At 45.1% G+C, this 18,368-nt stretch overlaps 1 protein-coding gene across 2 annotated transcripts in view; it reads right to left on the reverse strand.

The window, feature by feature from the left end:
- The window catches only part of LOC147747490 (DBIRD complex subunit ZNF326-like), a 190,267-nt gene that overhangs the window by 133,802 nt on the left and 38,097 nt on the right, over nucleotides 1-18,368 (reverse strand). The window contains exons 5-6 of one of the 2 annotated variants that reach the window (XM_086953956.1): nucleotides 10,925-11,009; nucleotides 5,382-5,529 (exon numbers count right to left, since the gene is read on the reverse strand). In XM_086953956.1, coding sequence (XP_086810082.1) covers nucleotides 5,382-5,529; nucleotides 10,925-11,009 — 233 coding nt within the window. Of the gene's footprint in view, nucleotides 1-5,381; nucleotides 5,530-10,924; nucleotides 11,016-18,368 lie in introns of both variants that reach the window. The other variant, XM_086953955.1, reaches the window with a different exon arrangement.

The raw sequence follows: 18,368 nt of genomic DNA on the forward strand, positions 1-18,368 counted from the left end.
GTCCTTTTTTGGTATTAAGAAGTACAGGGAGTAGACCCCTGTGCCTCTTTCCTGCACAGGCACAAGCTCTATCGCCCCTTTTTGCAGCTTGACGAGGACCTCCTGCTGCAATAAGTGCAAATGCTCGGCAGACATAGGACGGTGTCTTGGGGGTATGTTGGGTAGAGTGGATGTTCAACTCCAGACAATAACCGTATTGTATAAGTTTTCTGACCCACCTGTCTGTGGTGATGGTTCTCCAGACCGGCAGGAACTGCTGAAGTCACCCCCCGACCGGTGTTGCGTGGTCGGGGGGCAGTGACAAGGCGTCACTGTTGGTTGGTGGCAGAGGATCTGGAGTTTTTGTTTCCACAACCCCTGCCCTTGGCGCTGTTACCACGATATCCACATCGACTTTTGTTGGTGTATGTGGACTGCGTGTTGCCTTTGTAGTACTGCTTGGTTTGGGAGAGCTGGCCTCAGTAAACGCCTCTAGTGCTTGAGCGACGAAAAGACCCACCCCATAACTGCTGGGACTGTAAGGCACCCATGGACTTAGCAGTTTCCGTGTCCTTCTTAATCTTTTCCAAGGTGGTGTCAACCTCTGGGCCAAACAGGTGATCTGGATTCACTGTTTGATTAAGGATGGTGGTTTGTATCTCTGGCTTAAATCCAGAGATTCTCAGCCAGGCATGTCGTCTCAGCATGACACTAGCATTGACAGCCCTGGCTGCGGTGTCAGCCGCGTCCAGTGCACACTTAATTGAAGCATTAGAGATCAGCTACCCTTCTTGAATAAGCATCTCAGCTGCCTCCTTGTATTCATCAGGCAGGTGCTGCAACAGGGTCTCCAGTTTGTCATAGTGTGCCCTGTCATACCTTGCTAGAAGCGCTTGTGTATTGGAAATGCGCCAGATGTTGGCCGCTTGTGCTGCCACCCTTTTCCCTGATGCCTCAAAGACCTTAGATTCCTTGTCTGGGGGAGGAGCATCACCCGTTGTCTGAGAATTGGCCCTCTTCCGGGCATTCGAGACAAGAGAGTCCAGAGGCAACTGTCCTTTAATGTAGGTAGGATCAGTAGGCGCTGGCTTATACTTTTTCTCAATCCTAGGGTTTATCACCCTTGCCCTGGTAGGCTCTTTAAAGATCTCTCCAGCATGTTTTAAGACACCGTTTAACATAGGTAGAGTCTTGACAGTCCTCTCCGAGACAGAAAAGGTATTAAAAAGGAAATAGATGTCAATAGGGTCAGCATGGAGCTGGATGTTGTGATTTTTAGCTGCCCGTTCAATGAGGGCATTGAATGCTGCAGAATCATCTGTAGGAGACTTCTTCACAGAATAGAGCCGAGTGTCTTGTCCAGAATGAGGATCACCTGGGTCAGCACCAGCAGCCCAGGGTTCATTGGTATCATCAGGGTCTGTATAGACAGGATAGCTGTACTCATCCTCATCATCCCCCTCCCCAGTGTCCACATCAGAGTAAGTGGGCGAGACCTCATGAGTCTGTGGAGAAAGTGGTTCCACCAGGACAGGAGTGGAAGCAGAGTCCTTTCTCTTTAGAGGAATTTTGTAGGACTCCATTGGTTGTTCTGGGGCAATTTTCCGCTTGTGGAGGGAAAGCCTGCCCGTTTCAGCATCAATAAATTGTTCTTGTTGCTCATCTACTGAAGTTTGTCGATGCTTCAGGATGGAGACCACCGTCAACGGCTTCGGCACCGAGGACACCTTCTCGGGGACGCTGGAGACCGCTTTAGGGGTGAAAGTCTTCGGCGGCAACGTAAAGTGAATGGGCGTCGACGCCTTGTGAGGTTTCTCGACCAGCTTCGGAGGTGGAGGATCTTTTGGTCCGACCGTCGAGGCCTTCTCCCTGATGCGCTGTAGGGGGTCCGTCACCTTCTTGGTGAAAGCGGTGGACGGGCGCGCCGAGTCGACGGGATCCTTCTAGGCCCCACTAAGAGTGGACTCTCTGGGTGCGCCGCTCCTGGCCTTGTCCTGTTGACGCGGAGTCTCGAGAAGCTTCGGGTCACAGAGTCCTTTCTTCGGGTCACCAAGACCTTTCTTCGGGTCACCGAGACCTTTGGTGGTGTCAACCGCCTTCGGCGCCGACTTATTTGGCTCGACCACCTTGACTTTAGTCTTCGGCGCGGCAGACTAGGTCTCGACGCCCTTGACTTGAGCCTTCGGCTCGACAACACCCTTCTGCTTCTTCGGCGCCGAGGGCTCCGAGGCCTTGGATCCGACCAAAGCAACGCGCACGTTCGGTTTCGAGGCAGGCACCTGCGCTGTTTCTTGTGTCGAGACCGTAGGTTTCACTTTCGGTTTCGATTTACCAGGGTGCGGCTCAATAGCAATGTCCGTGGCCGAGCCCGAAGGCGGGCCGTAGAACCCATCGTAAGATCTTGGGTAAGGCCTAGTGGCAATCCCTCGACCTGAGCCTTATGAATTGGTACGGCCCCAGTGTCAGTTTGAGGTAGCTCTTTGTCCAAGCTATCCTCCAAGGCCCCGAAGACCCCGTCGTCGTCTCCTACCTAGTCGACGACTTCTTCAGCTTCGAACATTTCGGCGTCCGCGTCGTAGTCGACGTCCGACGCGGGGTTCGACAGGTTGTCATCGATGTCCCTGGTAGCTTTTTCCTCGACATCCCCGGCATCGAAAATGTCCGTAGGCTCCGGTGCAGCGTGCTGGGCCTCCTGGCGCGCAGCGCGTCGATGCTGAAGCGTCTTCTTGGACCTGAAGCAGGAACAAGCCATGCAACTGGCTTCATCATGGTCCGGCGACAGACACTTGTTGCACACAGGGTGGACGTCGATGTGGGGATACTTCGAGTTGCAGACGGGACATCTCTTGAATGGACTTCGGTCCATGATGAACAGTCGATAGGGTCTGAGGCGTCGACTGGGCCCTCCGCGCTGAAAGCACGCGGGTGTATTGAATCCGGCTCGGAACCGAGCTGGAAGAACTAGGACCGAACGCAAGACTATACCGACAAAGAAACTTAAGACCTTTTGGTCTTAAGAAAGTTTCTCGATTCCGACTAGAGGGAACCCAAAGACATCCGAACCTAATGGCGGAAAAAAACAATCTGAGGATGGAGTCGATGCCCATGCGCACTGTAGTCCAGGGGAGGAGCCACCTATCTCGTGATACTTTGAAGACTCTTCCAGGACAACAATGTGCAATCATCCGGACCCAACACTAGGCGGCGATCTATGCACAGGTATGAATTCAGCAGCCCACATGCCTCGAACCAAGCCAAATAACGATTCAGAAGCCAGCATTAAAGGGTTAGACCTTTAAATGGAAGTAGCGATTACGGATTCTGGTGTGATTGGTTGCTGGACTAGCTGTTAGACTCAGAGTAGGGTTAGGCTTTCTATTGGAAGTAGAGAATAGGGCTTCCTGTGCCATTGGTTGCTTGTACTTCAAGGTTTTTGAACTGATTGGGTGCTTGGACTAGGGCTAAGTTAGGCTGAAAGGTCCCTGTCTCCTATTGGCTCTAGATGTTTAGGGCTAGTGTTGTAATTGGATAGTGTTAGGGCTATGGTTCCCATTGGCTGACTGGGTCACCGGATTACTAGGGCTATAAAAGGCCAAGGTTCGGGCGTCTCAGCCCGGGCGTCGATGCTAAGGGTGGAGAAGACAAGGGCAGTTGCCTGTTTGAGCTTGTTCAAGACTGACCAGGGCCAGAAATGCTGCCCAATATCCAAACCTCTTTTATGCATCTATATACTTACAATGTACTTATGGATCTATATATTTATCACTTTCTTCAAATTTAGCATTTCAATGCACTTCCCTTTTTCTCAGCCTATACTTTGCTCAATATATCTTCTAGCCCAACCTTCTGACTCATCTCAAACTTCTTTCTACTACTCTTTCCAATGCACTACCCGATCTCTCATCCTATACATCTATCAATATATCCTCTACATCCCCAAAATAACCCTTTCAAGACTCTCCTACTCTACCGCTCCTTGCATCATCTGATCTGCAGCTCATATGCCTCAAACCAAACCTTTCTAACTCTTCCCCTCTTTTCTACCACTCCCCAACCCTTCTCAAGCCAAATAACTGACTAACATTTCCACCACTAAAATTACTTTCATGTTTCACCAGACTAATTCAAAACTAATGCTGACTGGTTGCAGAGTAGCGTACTACTTGCGCTTTAAAACCCCATGAGGGGTAGCAAGCGCTATATAAATACAAAACTCTTCCCCTTCACTATCCCGCCACCTACCCTTCTCTACCCAAATAACTGAATAACATATCCACTACTCAAATTACTTCATATTTTACTATACTAATATTCAACATTATTCCTTTATGGGTTCCGGAGTGGCGTGCTACTCGCCAGAAAAGCGTTTCAACATGCATCAGGGGTAACAACTGCTATATGAATGCAAACATTTCTTCCCCTTTTATCCCTCCGCTATCTTCTCACTCCAAATAACGTACGAATATCCACCACTGAAATTACTTTCATATTTCACCATATTAATTCACCACTAATCCTTTAGGGGCTTCCTGAATAGCGTGATTCAATACCCCATCAGGGATAACAAGCTCTATATCAGTACACACCTTTTTTCCTCCTCTATCCTGCTGTCATTCCAAATCCAAATAACTGATTAACCTATCCGCCACTTAAAATGTACTTGCATGTTTCACTATACTAATTCAACACTAATCCTCTATGGGTCCCGGAGTAGTGTGCTACTTGCCGAAAAAGCTATTCGACGCCTCGTCAGGGGTAGTAAGAGCTATATGAATGCAATTACAATACAATAGTGATGTGCAGCCATTTTCGCAGATGCGATTACCATTCTGAATTTTGTGCTGGAATTGGCAGGGAAAGGAAAATCATATGGGATTAACACAATGGGGATGGTGATCTTGGGGGGTAATAAGTAAGAAGGCAAGAAGCACTCCAATACCACATTCCTATCCATCCTTGCATGGTTACAAGATCAGATGACATTCTGGTTTGGTGAGCAGAAAAGTATTACTGTGAAAATTACCTTTAATGTTTGACAGTATTGTCTCTTTTTAAAGAAATGCTAAACTACAAAATTTCTCTTAAGATATAGGAAGTGCATCAGCTTTGAATTAGACCATTGAAAGAATTAGCTATGTACACAAACCATAATCCTTGCCTCGATGGCCTTCAAACAATTGAGACTTACCTTTCAAGTGAGCTAGGAAAACAATCACTTAGACATTGTGTGACCTCTTCAATGCATTATTTGCGCATTCAACCCACAATCTCACCCATTCACAATAGAAATGTAATAAGCAACATCGAGAAAAAGCATGAGGGGGCAAGGATGAAGTAGTACTTCAGCTGTGAAGGTCAATAGGTCGTATAATATTCAAAGGTTTTGTCAAGCTCCAACTTACATGTAGAAATTCCATCACAACTTTGTCAAATTTAGTTTGTTTCTGAATATGATCCAAAGTTTCCTTGTGAGTAGAACTTTCCAGATGAGCCTCAATGTCCTTTACTTCAAATGTTCGATACTTGCAAAAGGAACACGTAAACGCCATCCTAGAAGAAACAAATAACTGAATTACAATGTTCCTGGAACTTGTGGCTCTAATACTTTAAAAAGTGATCATACCCAGTGTGAAAAAGTTTAGCACATATGAACAATTACTCACCTTGGTAAACAGTACGACAAAAACATTAGTACAAAGGAAAATAATATTTTCACATTTCATTGTGCAACAATATATGCTCGAGTAGTGCTTAGGATGCTTAAAGGTGTTTTTAAAAAAATCATTTTAAATTTCAACAAGTTTTATTAAAGCATAAAACACTGAATAAAACAACGTCATTATATAAAAAAGGATAATTAAAAACATCAATAAAACACTAAACATAATTGCCATATTCTGTATTATCAACCCCTAGGCATATTCAATAGTATTTTCCAATACACTTTCGGATTCATTTAACATTCATGTAACACCTCTACTTGGGGGTGGGGCTACCATCTGCTGCTAGCTAGAGGCTCTTAGCCAAGGGGTCCAGAAACATGTCTGTGTTGGCAGGCTGGCTACAGCCAGTCTCTACCAAACCTGGTCACATTTTCAGGTGGGGGGGGGGGGGGGGGGGGGGGGGGTTTGGGGGGGCGGGGGGACACCTCTGTGGTGCCCTTTGAGTACATAATACAATAAATCTCACACTGGTATCCGTTTAGGTTTATTGAGACCTAACACTCCTGGTTTCAGAGAAGCCATCTTGCTACTGGGGAACTTGAGTTGTCTAGTTTCCAGCCAATGTACTATCTATGGCACTTGCAACATTTAACAATTGACTTAATTATTGTAGGGGCATATCTGCTCATGCAGGTATGCCTACACCTGCGGTATAGTGCACCCCGCCTTAAGGCTGGAAGACCTGCTAGAGGGGGGACTTACCTATACCTTAAGAAGTGCAAGTTGATGTCACACAGGCAGTGTGCCATGTCAACTGTCGTTTTGTCAGCACCAGACCATGCATACTGCAGTGGCAGTCTGCAGGGCCGAGGTGAGTCGTCCCTAGGGGACCCTCTTCAGTCCCAAAGCCTTAGTCAGCCAGGTAGCATTTACTAGAAACGAACAGGGGGCCTGAAGGGCCAATTGTGCAACATTTTTAGGGAAAGAACACCAGCACTTGGAACCTGGTCAGCAGGGACGAAGTACTCTAGTCAAAGTTGCATCAAAAGCCAGGCTAAGTGTGTGTGTGTGTGTGTGTGTGTGGGGGGGGGGGGGTGAGGGTGCTGCAAAAGAATCACTTTCTCACAAGTCACACTTTAAAACACACATATGCTACAAACTTATTTACAGTGGTGAGTCTTCAGCTCTTTCCCAAATTGACGCAGGAATTGTGCAGCTCTGATTGGTCTAGGGATGCTTTTCCAGATCCAGGGTGCACAGATGGATAAGGCTTGATTCCTGGTTTTAATTTTTTCGTACTCTTATTCTGTCGGATTGTAGCGGAAAAATTTAATCCGAACCCAGTGGCGGAAAAAAACAATCCAAGGATGGAGCCGATGCCCATGCGCACTATCGTCCAAGGGAGGAGTCACCTATCTTGAGACTACAAAAGACTTCTTCCAAGACGACAACAACATGCCATGTCCGACCACATCTGACGATTGTATTGCCCTAGAATAGCTAAAGCATTCGCTGCTCTCACCTTGGTAGAAGCCATTGATGAAAACTTCCGCCCGATGGCATCCAGGCGACGACCCTTTCCGATCTGGAGGAGCTGCAATAGGTGATGCTGGATTCCTTGCGCGTCGCTGAGCAGCTTGAGTGATCACCGAATCGGGCTTCGGCTGCGAAATCAGGCACGCAGGGGAACCAACCGGTGCCTTATATTTCTGCCAAGCCATGCCTTCCCTGGACCGGAAACAAGCTACCGAGGACCGGTTTCTGGCATTTCAGCAGTCTTCAGCCCGCCTTGCTTGGATCCAGTGGCAAAGTGAGCAAGGGACTCCCGTCTGAGCATACCCTGCCAACTTATGGCGAACAAATAAATACCAAAGGAAATGATGGACGGAGCGTTGACAATACAAGCACTCACCCCCAGTCAATTGATCTGGGTTTAATCCATCACTGTTCTTAAGCCCACTCTGCTACCCCAGTTCAGATATGGCCATATGCAAATCAGTCTGACCCTGTGCCTCATGGGAACAGTCCAGCCCGAACTGCCAAGCCATGCCTTCCCTGGACCGGAAACAAGCTACCGAGGACCGGTTTCTGGCATTTCAGCCATCTTCAGCCCGGCTTGCTTGAATCCAGTGGCAATCTGGAATCGACAACTGGTCTATTGTTGAAGTGGGCCGACGTTGGAAAGACCAGAACCTGACGTTGGAAGTGGCAGCAATGGCAAGGATGCAAAAGACTAGGTAGTCGTCAACTTAGCTGATGACAATGGCAAAAGCGCCGACGAAGAAGCAGATGAGGATTCAGTCGTCGACTGTCACCTTCGACGGAGCTATAGTCGACGAGGTCTTCAACGTCGACGACGAAGTGGCCGTCGACGACGAAGTGGCCGTCGACGATGAAGTGACCGTCGACGATGAAGTGACCGTCGACGGAGTCGCCGACGAAGATGAAGATGCCGCCGTTGACGAAGCACTAGTCGACGGGATCGTCGACGAAGATTTCACAGCTCTCGTCAATGAAGCGGTCGTTGACGACGAGAGAATCTTCTTTTTGTCGTCGACAAGAGGATAGGTATCGTCGACGAGATAGGTCTAAAGCCCATAGATACATTCGTCGACATAGACGTAACCAGCGTCGACGAGCCAGCAGCAGATGTCGCCAGTCGCAGAGCCGGCAGATCTCGTCGTTGGGGCGATAGTCGACACTCCCGTTGATGATTTAACATGTTCTTGGTGGAAACATGACTGGAAGAAGCAGAAGACGCCCGAGAGTCAAATCTCGTGGGCGAAGCAGGAGTAGGTGAAGACACCACAGGAGCCACAGAAAGTTTCTTCTTTAAAAATGGAGAAGGCAAATCCTGCACACTGCTACGCTTACTGGCTGCTTTAGGAGTACCAGACATAAGGCTGTCAGAAAGTGGGTTATCCTTGTCCTTAAGTCTCTTCAACCAAAGGAGGAGACGACCTTCCCTGTCTTTAAGGGTCTTTGTAGAAAAGGTCCTGCAAAATGTACATTTGCCCACCTCATGGTCCGGATAAAGACAATATATACATTTGCTGTGGGGGTCTTCAGGAAGAACAGGGTCTAAATAAAGACTTCTTACTTGAAGACATGCCAAACACTGGAATCCAGTAGAAAAGCGGAGAAAAACTGAGCAGAGCTCAGGGAGAATGTATGTATATATATATTTTTTTTCCTTTAATATCTAAAAAACTACTGAACAGTGACACCATTTAAGCAAAAGGCACTAGTCCGAACTGAGGACTACTTCGCCAAAACACAGGCCCTGGGAACCGGATTGGCAGGGACCCAGGGAACAGAGTCAAAGTGTATCAGTAGTCTGGCAAAAAGTGAGTGTGCTTCCGACACACTGTGCATAAAATACCAACATCTTAAGAGCAAGCAAATAACTCCCAAGTGCCCTTTGGGCTCCATTTTAAACATCCAACATAATGATTGTACACTAATAAATGTTAAAAAAGTGATAATTTCACTCAGCAGTAGGTAAAGAACTGGACAAGATCAATTGGGAGGATTCTACAGCAATTATAGAAATCCCAGTACTAGAAATAAAACATTTGCATGACCTCCACTATGGTGAGGATTTTACTGGCAACCAGGACAGATGAATAATAAAGTCATGCTTGACGACACCATCTAGCCAAGGAAAACTAATAATCAAAGTGTTGGTATTAAAATGTACCCAACCTTAACGTGGATTTGGGGCCAACCTTAAGGTAGATTTAATGATTCCATGGGTTCAACAGAGCCAAAACTTTCCGGTGGGAAAGCTCAAACTGGGCTTTCAGTGCCTGCAGACCTATAGTAACAATGTGACCATTCCAAGGAGGTCCTTCAAAAACACCAACAAACATCCATTTATTGTTCATATATTCGAAAGGAAGCTAGAACAGGAGGCAAACGCAAGTACTTCACATGAGCACACGTGGGAAGATGAACTCAACTTCCTGGCCTTAGAGGTAATGCCACCTTTCCACATATAAGACTTGTAGAAGATTACTTTCAGACAGCTAAGCAATTTCAGAATGTCAAAATGGGTTTGTACAGCACACGACAGCCGTGACTATGCTGTACATTCTACTCGGAAGGGAATTAACCGTATCAGATACACAGATGATCGAAGATTATTAAGTTAAATATACCTACAAAAACAAGGAGTTAGGAAGTCACTGGATAGAAGACAAGACCAGTGCTATGTGATCATGTTCCTCAGAGACACGTGGCACGACCTGAATGCAATACACCAAGTTAGTCACTGGGCACGCAAAGATGTACTGCATTATAATAACAGTCTCAATGGTAAAGCAATATTTTTTTTTAAAATTATCTGACAGATCACCCAAGCACACAAAAGAGATGCAAGAACTACAATTAAAGTCCAGGTTTTAAACCACAGAAAAACTGGTAGCAGTCAGGCCTTTATGTTTAGGCCACAAAGCCAAAGACCTTAGCAGATTTGGGTGGCACAACTACAACTTGGAATTAGTGGTTTATCTGCAGTGAATTTCAGCACAGTCATTCTTCCACTGTCAAGCTAAAAGACAAACTTCTCAGTGATGCTCTCTACAGGAATATCCTTTGCGTGTGCAATTATTCGGTAAAGATCACACTTCTTTCACACAGTCATGATGTAATACAGTAGAAAAGCAATGTGCCATGCCACATGGTGAAACACTGGAATATTTCATAGTTTTTGTTCTGAGCTACCTTCAAAAACAAGTACTTTTTTGGGCAATGGAATTTGAAAAGGATGCTGTGAAAATTAAAAGAAAAAAAAGCCTGTACTTCTTCACACACTGACCCTTGTGTATTTAAGTGTGTGATCACCCCAAATCTCCTGGAATTGCCAAGACAGCAGTTTTTAATTCACCCACTATAAATGGGCCCATTCCACAAACCTTGCCCTCAAGTTACTTACCAAACTAAAATATGTCAATATGAGAAAATGTCCAACTTGGATCTGTCAGATTACAGGACTGCATAAAAGATGAGTTAGCCCTGACAGAAAGACTGCTAGAGAAACGAGGCATATGCACGATGAATAAAAACAATTCACTTACATTAGACTTGCAAAATAGACTTTCAGATATTAAACCGGACCTCCTTCAAGAAACACTGGTGTCAGTAACAAACACAAGTCAATTCACACCCATCTATCAGAGCCCTGATTAACTAGTACAGGACTAAGGAGGCACTTAAATTCATTTGCAACAGCCTACTATGAACCATTTATCTTTACGACAATCCTGTATCCATCACCGTACTTTTCATTATTTTTTTCCCGTCGTCGTCTCTGCTTCTCTCTTCTTGCTTCTATCTTGCGCTTTTCTTCCTCTTCATTGTTTACTTCTTTTACTATAAAAAAGGAAAAAGCCATTTTAAGTTCACACACTGTGCCATGGGCTCCAATACTTTGAAATCATGTAATAATTTGCAATATTTTGATCTTAACCACCTAAAAGACTGTAAGCATACATTTAACAACTTATTTGATGTCACACCATTCTAGAAAACAACCAACCTCCAATACTGATCTAAAAGCCAACCATTGACCTTTCCAAATTAATTTTGTTGTTAGTGACTTGGGATTTGATTAGGAGTGCAGACCTCCATGGCACCGCCAGGGATCCACAATCCTGGTTGGAGGTGCCGCAGCGTGAGGCCGCAATATGTCTGGCAGGGACGAAGTCCCGCTAAGCATATCAAGAGGTACTCACTACCAGTAGTCTCATGGTGGTGTTCACGCCATGAAACAGCTAGTAGGGAGGAAACCACAGGGGCCCCACACGGCCCCCTGGTGCTTCAGGCCATGGTGTAAACCCCCCCCCCCCATGCACTCCCAGTTCCTGCATAGCATAGGCTTCATAGCCCATGTCGTGCAGGAACATGCTTTTACAAAGGCACCGCTGTGGGAACGCCAAAAGACCACATGCCACACAAGGAAACTACTAATCTGGCGAGCGGCCGGCAGTCAAGTTTGGCGGTGCGGGAGCGGCGCTGTGGCATGCCAACCCACTACTCCTGCACCGCCAGGATCATAATCAGGCCCTTAATCTCACCACTTAAACAAGATGTAATCTTTAACTTTTAAGTTTAGAGCATTCAATTAAAATTGATGGAATGCATCTCATCCATTTTTTTTTTTTACACCTGAAAACGGTATGGCAAGCTTTTGCCAATGTTCTAATACAAATTACAAAGATATGTCCTATTGACCCCTTACCATCAAGCCCATTCAACAATCAGAAGGAGAGTCCGAGCAGTTGATTTTGAACTTGAGAGGGAAGCATGTACACAACTAGAATACTATACTCACTAGGTATGGAGAAACTGCAGCAGAATAAAAACAGGAGACTGGGAACCCTTAACACTATACTGGAAAAAAAAAAACAAATATCCCCATCTACTTTTCTGACAAAAATCAGTTTGGATGTGTGGCTGATCTCTGGGCAGCTGCCAAGGGATAATCCATCAAAAGGTTCTTTCAGGCAAGAGGATATCAAGAGTACTCACTTCAAAGGTTCCCAGGTATATTCATTGAGCAAGCATGACCAGAGGTTATAACAACCAAGGTCTTAATTCGGCGGACCAGGAAAGCGGGTATATCTAGGCACCCTTTCCAAAACACCATAATGGTCTAAGCTAGTACGACGAGTCATTTTCCATGTGTAGTTTACATCACACCAGGCTTAATCCAGTGCCCTGCTTTGAAATTCAGAAAAAATGATTTGCTACATCACCCTTACAATCAGTTTTAATCAAGGATATGGCCAACTGTTACTTTTACCTTACAGATCTGCCTGCATTATAGCCTCAATCACAAATACTTTTCAGGATATTAGCAGCTCTCAAACCCCTTAGCACCAAAACTGGGCGTCCCTTAAAAAATAAAAACACTCACTTTGTTACAAGAGGCTTAATGTATAAATTGTCTACCTATTGCAAACCCCCATATTCTATAAATCTAAGGGTTTGAGACAGCTAAAAGGCACTTCTTGAAATGTATTAAAAATTCAATTAACGATTCTTGGAAAGGTTTCCAGAATCATTAAATGAGTTTAGGAAATAATAAGAAACAAGCATTTACAATGCAATGGTTTCGCCTTTGGAAAAGTTAGAGCTATTGCCATTGCTCACGCACAGAGCCCCACACACAAATACACACAGACAGAGCCAGACGCCCACACAGAGCCAGACGCCCACACACAGAGCCAGACGCCCACACACAGAGCCAGACGCCCACACACAGAGCCAGACGCCCACACACAGAGCCAGACGCCCACACACAGAGCCAGACGCCCACACACAGAGCCAGACGCCCACAGACGCCCACGCACAGAGCCAGACGCCCACGCACAGAGCCCCAGAGCATAATTCCAAGAGCCGGCAAAGGTGAGTGTGTGGAGGGAGTAAGGGGTTAAAACTAAGGGCGCAAAGCGTGTCTGTTTTCAATGCGTATATAGGTGCTGCTGCACGCATTGGGGGTGGGGAACATGGGTTACTGCTCACCTCAGCTTTATCTTCACGCAATCTCGTACCCCCGATCCAGGCCTGGCAGCTCGACCGCAACTCCCTCTTGCCTTCAGCTAACAGGTCCAGCGCGCATACTGTACTCCCACAATCTTCACTCATACTTGCTGCCACTACAATGTTCTCGCCAGGCACCCCTGCCATTTCAGCATCAATCACACCCGGCACAGGATGGGGGGGGGGAAATTTCGCAGCCCACACTTCAACACAGGTTCCTAGCAGCTCCGGCCACACAGCACAAGTACGGCAGCCGCCACCTTGCCATCGCAATACGCCTCCGGCATCAATTTAGTTTACTGGCTCATCAGGGTCGATCGCCCTCCGCTCCAGGGCTCAAAATGGGAGAAGAGCACACAGCAAGTGAAAGAGGCGAAGGCAATAATAAGAGCGAGCCGGCCTCCCTGGAAGAGGCTCCAAGAGGAATTACCCGCAGCAGCCGCCACCGGCGTGGTTTTCGTGTCGTCGTCCGGCTAGCGGAGCTGGACCAGGAGGACTGTCGGGAAAGCAAGGGATGTGGTTAGGATGCTATGAGGATGAGCCCCAGCGTCCCATGCTACTCATGCCCGCAGTGCGCACAGATCGGGGAGCAGTAATGTGAAAAAGGCTTTGTCAATTTGGAATGCCTATACATAGGCAATACGTCAGCCACAGTTGCAGCGCACCTGGCACAGAAGTAATAATATTAGTAACAAGTTTCCCCACATGATTTATCACTCAAAGATCACCTTTAAAAACTATTTGGAAATTCTGCCATTTTTCTCCCCACATTTCGTCATAAATATGTTAATTCCACCAAGCAAAAATTACAATTTAGAAGGTTGGGATGCACACAGGAGAGCTACTGACAGGTAGTTGGAGAGCTAAAAGAAGCTCACGACCTACTCATTACACTCATGCTATGAAATTCTGCAATTGCTCCGACAAATGTATTGCATTTCTGCTACTAGGTGTTATTACTATTTTGTGAAGAGTATTTATTACCTCTGTTTTCTTGTAGAGGGGTGTTTGGTTCTAATTTTACTGCAGTCGATTTTATTTTTTTCTTTTAAATTTTTTTACATTTTCCCTTTTCTGTTGTAATTTTTATATTGCTTTATGGGATTTGTTTTTGTCTTCCGTATTTTATCTGTAAAGTATGTGCATGTCTTATTTGTTACTGAGTTTTGCACCATGAAGCTCTGAGTTCAAGCATTGTTTGTGCATAGTAAAGAATTAACTAGGCAGTGGTAGTACTAACCCCTAAAACGTATTAGTGTCCTGCCGAAAAATGCTGGTACAGTCCCATAAGAAGTATTACAGTCCTGCTGAGAGAAGTTGACACGGTTTGATGAGATGAATTGGAGTCTTGCTGAGAAGTGCTGACCTCTTTAACAGTATCAAACTCCTAGTACTGGCACATTAACTGTATTGATGTCCTCTTGAAAAGTGCTGGTATAGTCCCATTAAATGTATTCCTGCTGATATGAGAAGATGCTGTCCCATTAAAACCATTATTTTTTTATTTGAAAATGTCATAGCGCTGGCTAGACCTGTCAGCACTTCGCTGTCAGAGCGCTTCTGACAGTGAAGTGCTGGTACGGTCTCATGGAATTATTAGAATCCTACTGAGGAATTGTTACTACTTCCCAAATAGAAATGTTTGCGGTTTTGCTGATACTGCCCGGTTAAAAGTATAACAGTCGTGCTGAGAAGCACTGGTGAAGCCTCATTAATATTACAACAGAACTATTGAGAAATTATGGTACTGACTAACTGATAATGTAATAGTCCTAGCGAAAGGTGATGTCAGTGATCCATTAAAAGTATTATAGTCCTAATGGCAAGTGTTGGTACTCCTACTGAAAAGATGAAATCCAGCGTTACAGCTGGTAAGTGCTGGCACCAATTAAAAGTACTGCTGCCCTTGTAAGTAATGCCAGCGTGGTTCAACTGAATACGCCCCAGTGAGGGAGAGAAGTGTTACCCCATCATGTTGAAAGTAATACCTCTCCGTAGATTAGTGCTTATATTGTCCCCCCAACCGGCAGGGTGGTACAGTCCCATTAACAAGCGTTCATACTATCAATTAAAAGTATCGCGGTTGGGATGTATGGGTACTGGCCGCCTTAAACGTTTCAAGTCTTGTCAGTGAGTGCTGGTAGTGCTCCTTTAAATTTACTTCAGAAACGCTTGCCAGTGTTTGTACTACGCAATTTAAAGTTGTATTCTTGTGGAGAAATGTTAACACTCAATACAAGCATTGCAGTAGATTTGAGAAGAGCAAAAACTAGGGTTTGACAGGTATTACAGTCCCTCCGATAAAAGCTGGCTTTCTCCCATAAAAATAATTATAGTTCTACTGGGGATTACTGAAACAGTCCCACTAAAAGTATTAGAGTCTAGCAGCAAATAGCCAGTGCGTTTCTATTAACAGTAATACAGGTCTGGTTAACGTTCAGTCTTGCATTAACGGATGCACAGCAATGGAGAGAGAAATATTGCTACTCGCCCAATTAATATAGCTGTACTTGTACTACACGTTTAAAAGTATTGGCTTTGCCATTAGCACCGCTATTCTTGCTTGGGTGTACTGCGGTTGTTTCAGTTCTAGCACTGCCTTACCGTGAAGAATAGGTACTCTGCCATTAAAAGTATTGTAGCCCCATCAACAAGATATGGCAATCTCACCATTTGCATTGGACTTCAGTTGAATTGCATCAGCGCTTCCACTTAAACTCCCTGCTGAGAAATCCTGGCACCACCCGAACAAAACAGACACGGCCCTATCTTAGGAGCGCCGGCATTGCGTCAATGACGATGCTACAGCCTATTTGAGAAGTGCCAGGAAGTCATCCATAAAAACCCGACAATCCGAATGATGGGTGCATACACCGTGTACTCTAAAACAAATAGATAAACGCAGTACAGTATTGTTTCCGTCTGGTTTTTTACAATGTGTATGTAAAGCGCTCTGATACCTACGGGCCAAGCTAGCACTATATACAACTTAAAATAAACGTATAACAACAAAGGGGGGGTTCCTTTCTGTGGTTATTTAATTATAGTTATTTTATGAATCAAACCAGTAAAGCAAGACACCTGTTATGAAAGAACTTAAATCTCCTCAGTAACACATATACCAACAGACCATAGATTGTATCAAAATATCACATTTATTAAAAAAGAATAAAAAGATTTTTATATCAAATGATTCAAATAATTTCACAAACATTTTCTTGTCATAGAAATACATATTCTCTTTCTTCCAAACATTACAATATAAAAACATATGAAGACAAATAAAAAGCCAGTGTTGTCGACGCGTTTCGGTGCTTAGTTGGGTAGAACACCTTCTTCAGGACTATGGTTTAAAAACTTCATAAATCTAGAAAAGTATATGTGACATTACATTAGTAAATAGTACATGAGGATTTTTTAGAAAAATATTTTTATCTAAAATCATACAGGGTCATAGCTACTAGTGGTCAAATTATCTTACTATTAAAGCATTTTCAATTTGCCGTGGCAGTCTTAATCCTGGAGTGGAATAATCCTTATCTTGTTTATTCTTTATCTTGTTTATTCACCTCAGCTTGACCATCTAGTAAGCATTGGTGTTTACAAGAAAGAATGCATGCTTCGCTAAGAGAACCACCTGTGAATCTGAATACTATGGTTATCTCTATACTTAAGATCCTCTAGATGGTCAAGCTGAGGTGAATAAACAAGATCAAGAATAAACAAGATAAGGATTATTCCACTCCAGGATCAAGACTGGCACGGCAAATTGAAAATGCTTTAATAGTAAGATAATTTGACCACTAGTAGCTATGACCCTGTATGATTTTAGATAAAAATATTTTTCTAAAAAATCCTCATCTACTATTTACTAATGTAATGTCACATATACTTTTCTAGATTTATGAAGTTTTTAAACCATAGTCCTGAAGAAGGTGTTCTACCCAACTAAGCACCGAAACGCGTCGACAACACTGGCTTTTTATTTGTCTTTATATGTTTTTATATTGTAATGTTTGGAAGAAAGAGAATATGTATGTATTTCTATGACAAGAAAATGTTTGTGAGAAATTATTTGAATCATTTGATATAAAAATCTTTTTCTTCTTTTTTAATAAATGTGATATTTTGATACAATCTATGGTCTGTTGGTATATGTGTTACTGAGGAGATTTAAGTTCTTTCATAACAGGTGTCTTGCTTTACTGGTTTGATTAATAAAATAACTATAATTAAATAACCACAGAAAGGAACCCCCCCTTTGTTGTTATACCTTTTCCCAGTCCTTTCTGGGTTTATTAGGGAACACTCTTCTGTTTTTCGCTCAACTTAAAATAAAACCATAAATAAAATAGAAATACATTTTGAGACAGATCAGGGAGTTACAGCTTTCACTGAGATTGGATGCATTTACATGTCCTGGAAAAGGCAGTAAGCTGTAGGATGCTAGGCAAGCAGCGGGTATTCTCGTGCTGTTGCTCCAGGCAGCTAGCATCCAGTCCCAGGCTGCAAAGGCTCACAATGCTCAGACGCTGGGATTCAAGCGAGCGGTAAAGTGGCATGTTTCTGATAGGTGCGCAATAGCATTGAGCTGTGGGGCGCGATAACGAGACAGGGCGACAGCATCAGCATCCGTGTGACAGACATGGTTAAAGCAGGACACGGGCTGCGTGTGGCGGCGCATACCGTACAAAGAGCCGTTGCAGGGCACCCGATGCGTGCAGGTTGGCAGCCTAGAAGTGCTCACAGGGTCGCTATCACAACTCCCGGAGGCTGCCGTGGTCTGGAGCGCCACACACACCACCGAGGGGTGACTGCAAAGCGAGGGGCGGGTCCGCATCCTTCACTGAGCCCTAAGAGTGAGAAGCATGGGATGTGGGTAGAGGGCACGCCGGGGAGCTGGCAGGCACATGGTAGAGGCGATGCCCACCAGCAGGGATGCCCAGCTGAGGTTGCTGGCAACTGCGTTTTCAAGGGGTGTGGAAGGTGCTCCCCAGAGAGTTTACTGCAAGTTATGCTCTGACACTAATCGTCCCCGCACCCCTCTCAGCGCCGCCTCGCAGCCCAAGAAGGTGAATGCAGGTGGTGGCGCTACATGGAGCTCCCGCGGGCCCGGGGAGCCGCCTCCGCGGCCCCCTGCGGGGCTCCCCGGTGGTACGGTGCTAGGCACGGTGCAAGCGG

Source organism: Lissotriton vulgaris, chromosome 1_1, assembly GCF_964263255.1.
Source record: "Lissotriton vulgaris chromosome 1_1, aLisVul1.2, whole genome shotgun sequence".
Lineage (NCBI taxonomy): Eukaryota > Metazoa > Chordata > Amphibia > Caudata > Salamandridae > Lissotriton > Lissotriton vulgaris.